General features: G+C 39.8%; 1 protein-coding gene across 1 annotated transcript; it reads right to left on the minus strand.

Moving 5' to 3' along the window:
* Positions 1 to 133: 133 nt before the first annotated feature.
* Positions 134 to 3,645, minus strand: LOC116674174 (protein jagunal homolog 1-B). Its single transcript, XM_032506706.1, has 4 exons — positions 3,495 to 3,645; positions 2,333 to 2,430; positions 614 to 686; positions 134 to 532 (listed from the first exon to the last, which is right to left on the minus strand). Exons 2-4 carry the CDS (start codon positions 2,419 to 2,421, stop codon positions 143 to 145), a joined length of 552 nt encoding a protein of 183 aa, XP_032362597.1. The 5' UTR covers positions 2,422 to 2,430; positions 3,495 to 3,645; the 3' UTR covers positions 134 to 142.
* Between the last annotated feature and the right edge of the window lie 2,450 nt (positions 3,646 to 6,095).

A 6,095-nucleotide genomic window follows, 5' to 3' on the forward strand; every position in this document is an offset into this window, starting at 1 on the left:
ATATAAATATAGAAAATGATGATGAAGGACCACAATAGTTTTGGGAGTCTCTTCTCTTGGTCTTGGCTGGCTTAATCCACCAGTTCTGTGTCTGGTTTCCAAAAAAGGCCTCAGCTTTGAGATCCTCTTGTCCACAGTGGACTCATTTCTTCTTCTTCTCCTGTGTGCTGGTGAACCACTGGTCCAGCAGCTTCTTGCTGTAGTAGATCTGCCAGCCGTGCACCTGCACAGCGATGACGATCACCAGGTACATAACCGTCACGGCAGAGAAGCCAAAGATGAACCGGTAGGCTTTGCCGTGCCGATAGAGCTGCTGTGCCACGGGGAACATCTCCATGCTGCCGTAGATCAGCGGGGCCACGCAGAAGAGCCCGGCACTGATCATGGAGATGACCAAGTAGCTGATGTTGTTGCGAGGCAACGCCAAGAAGCTGAAGACTGAGGGAATTATGCTCAGGAGGTAAGGGTACTCCCACTGGTATGGAGAGGCCACAACCTTGTGCGACACCAGGCTCAGCTGGCTGACCGTCACCTAGGAAAATATTGACAGCACAGAGTCACGACGAGCTCCGCTTTCACAACTGGCCGTCAAAGAAAAGAGGTCTGCCATTACCTGAGCTGCCATTAGCACCCAGATCAGCACATGAACAATGTTGAGTTTACGGATTTCAGACTTCAGGGCAACGCTGTGCAAATGAGACAGATGGGTACAGTCACACAGAAAACCAGTAGTTTTAACTCTTGTGTTGTCTTCCCTTTGACCATGAAACCTTTTTTCCCCTTCCCCCGTTTTTGTTTGCTTTTCACAAAGTTTTTTTTTATTAAGTTCTTCTTATTTTTCTTTTCTTTTTTTCGCCGCTTTTTCCAACATTTTTTGACTTCCTTTATTTCAGATATTTAAAAAAAAAACGTTGAAAACGGGTCAAATTGGACCCGAAGACAACATGAGGGTTAAGAGTTAATTGAACTAAAAAAATCTATTATAATCTATTATAATAGATTTTCTTTTTTAAAGTAATATCTTATTTTAGTACTTTAATTTGAATTTCTAGTAGTTGTTTAAGTACAACAGGCAAACGGAGCAGTCAAACGCCACATTCTTTCACCATTTTGGCTCTCATTAGAAAGTAAACTAACTAAACATTACGTGAATATTAACATATAAATATTACGGTCTACCTCGTGAATATAATGTTAAACACTCGTCTGGATGTTATGGTTTCCACTAAGGAGTTCCTTAGTAAAACTCTTGAATTGGAACTTAAACTTAATCTTTATTAAAGGTGCAGTATGGAATATTTACAGTGGCTTGAGAAAGTTTACACACCCCTGCTAAAGTTGATTAAAAAGAGGAATAAAAAAAAAAAATCCAGCCTTTTGAAGACACCAATTTTCTTTGTGAATGAATATTGTATTGTAAATAAAGAATGTTCTTCCTTAAAATACAGGGGCCATAAATATACACACCCCTATGTTAAATTTCCATGGATGCAGGCAAATATTTATTATTAAAGGCCAGCTATTTCATGGATCAGGATACTATGCATCCTGGTAAAGTTAATTAATTAATAATTAATTAAAATACCCCCCCCGCCACACATTATCACATACCATTCACCATACCTAGAGATAGGTATGGGGAACTTTCCATAAGATCATCTCTCGATGCAAATCAAACCTGCTATTAAGCTAACTGGAATAACCCCCAATATCTAATAGCTGGTTTGATTTACATTGTTCTTTCAAAAAGAAAATTGGTGTCTTTTAAAAGTTTTTTTTTTAAGTAAGGCATTAAGATCAATATCCAAAAGAAGTTTTTTTTATTCCTCTTTTTAAATCAACTTTAGCATGGGTGGGTAAACTTTCTCGAGTCATGGTATAATCACACAATATATCATCAGATATTAAGGAAACAAGTTGAAATACTACGTTTTCTGACAACAGTGCTAAAACCGGTATTTGCCATTTTCCTTGAAATTTCCGTTCCGTGACGGGATGTGTGTTTGTGTTTTGGCCTGTGTGTTGTTATTAACCGCCCAGTTTGACAGTCAGGCCGGGTTGCCAGATTTAAATGTAAGAACGAAAACCCTGGGGCAGACGAGTCTTTTCAGTATTTTAAATTGGTACTCCAAAAACACTAGCTGTCAGTATTACATATTGGAGCTTTAAACTCCTGAATCAAAATCTAAGCTACACATACACACTGCTCGCATTTCACTGAAACAGAGGCAGTCCTTAAGAGGTAGTTGGGATCCATGGATCAGATGTTTCTTACCACTCGATATTCCTCTGACAGATCACACTCAGTTACTTAAATGGTTAAAGAACTGACCTCATCTGGTAGTGCGAGGCAACTCGCTCCCGGTGCTGAAAGTCACTACCATCTGTACCGGCTGCTCTCGGACCTGCTCGAGAAGCCATAACGGATATCTGGAAGCAAAACATAACACGTTTAACATCATTTCTTCATGTCAAATTTTAAAGTCAGTAAGAAAACTATTCCGGAGTATGAGGTGGTTCAATAGATTCAAAAAATAGGTTGGGTGTCTCAATGATATAGGGATGAAGAAGAATATGCTGTTAACGTTACTGTGTAGCTTACATAGCAGGTGTTTGTTGTTATCAGAATAATTTGTAATAACTACTAGGGCTGGGTGTCGTCAATGATTTTCTAAATCAATTTTGATTCTGATTCACAATGTCCCAAACCATTTTTATTCCCGACTCATTATCAATTACAATAACAAATCAGTTATAATACAAATTTAGCTTGGATATGAAAAAGATTCTACAATTGTACAGGCTTCCCTCAAACCTGCTGCATTCTTAAATCAGTACCAATGTTTACATTAAGATCTGACCCCAAAGCAGTTACATCAATGCACTTTTTATTTAACATGATGAAACAATAAAGGGCAGCTCTACAGTCAGTGAATATTTCATTCAGGCATATTGTGGTGACTTAGTTCCTTAGTTTTTCGAGTTTGATGTGCAGCACTTTGTAACTTGATTTTGAAAAGTGCCATACCAATAAAGTTATTATGTGAGACAACCAGAGAGACATACTGTGCAAAGATCGATTATTGGATCGTATGAATCGATTTAGGATCGTTAACATGGAAATAGATTTAAACCGGAAAATAGATTGTGTAAACCTAACCCTTATAACCAACACACACACACACAGATGCAGTAACGGTCTACAATATGAGCTTCACAGCTGCTGCTATACTGTGACTTGAACGTTACATTCCGTTCAGCAGAAGCCTGGCTTACCACTCAGTAGGAGTATGTATAAAGTATTGGCAGAAGCTTCATTTCACTTCAGGCGCCATCATTAATGTTGCCAGGTTAGGCTGAATGGTTTGTTAGCCAAGTACCGTTAATGTTAGCTTAAGAAACATGGGAAGCTAAGTTGCCAAACCGTAATTACGTAACTATCACTATCACGTAACGTTACTCAAAACATATGCGGGATTAGTCATAGCACTTACTTTTTATTTGCTGTTGCTCATTAAAAGCATTAAACCATATATATGCTGGTTGAAACAGGCAGACCTGTGCTAGCTGACAAGCTCGACTAGATCCATGTAACGAGTATTTCCTTCCCATGATGGCGAAGGCATGTCCCGCCCTACTCTGCCTAACTCTACCTCTGATTGGCTTATCCTGACATCCCTAACCAATGCCACTATGTTTGTCTAAATCTAACCAATCCAACCAACAAAGGCAAAGAGTACTAGCCAATCAGAGGAAGTGTGGGGCGGGATATGCCTTCACTGTTTCTGAAACGCAAATATGGCAGAAACCATGACGTCTCAAAATCTGATTAGCCACACTGTTCTTCGTGTGTTTTAACAATACGACATTTAGGTGCATACCCCCACCTACCACACCGGGTAGCACAGGATCTAGTTTACATTACTCTGCAAAAATAGAATATAACAAAATAAAACAGAACAAAAACTATATATTCTATTAAACAACTCACAAGTACTTTTTTCTTTTCTTATCATACAACCAGCACATGGAATGAGTTACATAAGTTGTAAAGTTAAAGAACTTTCCGTCTTGCATTGTCAGACATCTGTCTATCTCCACAGTGCTGTGGAGTATGGTGTGTTTGCATTTCATTAAAACAATCACAGACATCTTGCAGTAATGGTGCCTCTGCAAAATCGTCTTGGTGACACACAATACAGTAATATGAGCTATTTAAACTAGCTGGATGATGTTAAATGGTTTAATGTAATTTGCATTCATAGCAGTGCATCTCTGTGTGTACTTCGTCCATGGCAATCCCACCAATCGGTGTCAAAACCTACCAGTTAGACAGTAAATGCGATAAACATATTCCCTCAGGCTTTATCCTGGAAATGAACTGTAGAATACTTCTGTTGATCCAGACTACAACACGTTTAACACAAGAATATAACAGTTGATACGTAGTCATGGTATTTTCATTCAGATACATTGAGGTGACTTAGTTTAGTGTACTACTGGACAATTTGATACTTCATAATTGTGCAGTGCACTTTTTTACTTCAATGTAACGTTCTCATGTAGCAGTGTTGGAACATAGTACATGTACTCAAGTACTGTATTTCAGTAGAAGAATCGGAATCAGAAAAGGATTCATTGCCAAGTAGGTAACACTGACAAGGAATTTACCTTGGTGGATGATGTATACATAAACATATTAATAGGAATTAAACAATAAATGCCGAAGCAAATATGTACAATATGACTGTTTACCATTAGGAAAAAGACGCTGTAAGGTTCAGTGTGGGATGTGAAAAATGTGGAGGGTTGTGCAAAGGTAAACGATATATAGTATAGTATGTGCAGAGGACACGTACGTGGTCCAGGATGTAGGTCAATGAAAAGTGTGGTGTATAGGGGTGGGGGTTGAGATTCTATGTCAGCGGGGGTCTGGGGCCTTGTTAATGGACTGCAGACGGGAAGAAAGTGTGTTTGTGGCGGGAGGTTTGGGACCTGATGGAGCGCAGCCTCCTGAGGGGAGGGGTTTAAAAGCTTTGTGTCCAGATTGAGAGGGATTGGCTTTCCTGCCCGCCTCAGGGTCCTGATGACGTCCAGCTCCTAGAGCAGAGTGGACGATATGCTGCGGTCTGCCCTTGTCCTTGGAGGTGGCAGTAGTGTTTCAGATGGTGATGGAGCAAATGAGGATGGACTCATAATAGTGGGGAAGAATGACATCCTCTGTTGTGACACCATTATTATAGCATTTGATAGTGTGATCAAACTTTTTGACATCTTTATGACAAGTCCAAATTGTTTCACTTCACTTGAGGGGAAGGAAAAATATTCATGACACAATTATAATGTCTCATGACAGTAAAGTTTGATAACTAGGCCTGTGATTAGATTAATTAGACACATTTTTGACAGGTCATGTTGTTTTGCTAAAAAGAGAAATCATGTCAACGAGATGTCACCGACTACTGTCGATAGAAAAAAAACGACTTACATCGTTGCTAGCAAACTGAAGTTGCTGCAGCTAATGGCCAGAGCTCACAGTTAGCTAAAGTGCCAGTTGTGGGGGCATGTTCTAAAGAGTGGCTTTGTGTCTCTTAACAGATACAAAATGCAATCCAAACATGAACAGGGCCCTTACGTATTCACCTCAGACATTTCAAAGAAACCGTTTCAATTCAAAGTTTGCAATTGGTTGCTTCACCGAAAGCCCAGAATTGAATTCAATTGAACTCAATTTTATTCAAATATCAAATTATAACATCAGTCATCTCAAGACACTTTACAGACCTACAGAGTAGGTCTAAACCACACTCTATAATTTACAAAGTCCTAAGAATTCTGGTAATTCCCCCAAGAACAACTAGTAAATCTCCCTTTTGGGAAAAAACCTGGGACAGACCCAGGCTCTTGGTAGGTGTCTGACGGACCGGTTGGGGGTGTAAAAATAGTGGCAATAATGGTAGTCGTAATAGTTCATGGCATAGCAGGGCACTGCAGGACGTTACAGGGTGTAGCATGGCACCGCAGAGCATAGCTGGATGTAGCAGGACGCAGCAGGGTTCAGCAGGATGCAGCAGGACACAGCAGGGCATAGCTGG

Source organism: Etheostoma spectabile, chromosome 24 (assembly GCF_008692095.1).
Source record: "Etheostoma spectabile isolate EspeVRDwgs_2016 chromosome 24, UIUC_Espe_1.0, whole genome shotgun sequence".
Classification (NCBI taxonomy): Eukaryota; Metazoa; Chordata; class Actinopteri; order Perciformes; family Percidae; genus Etheostoma; species Etheostoma spectabile.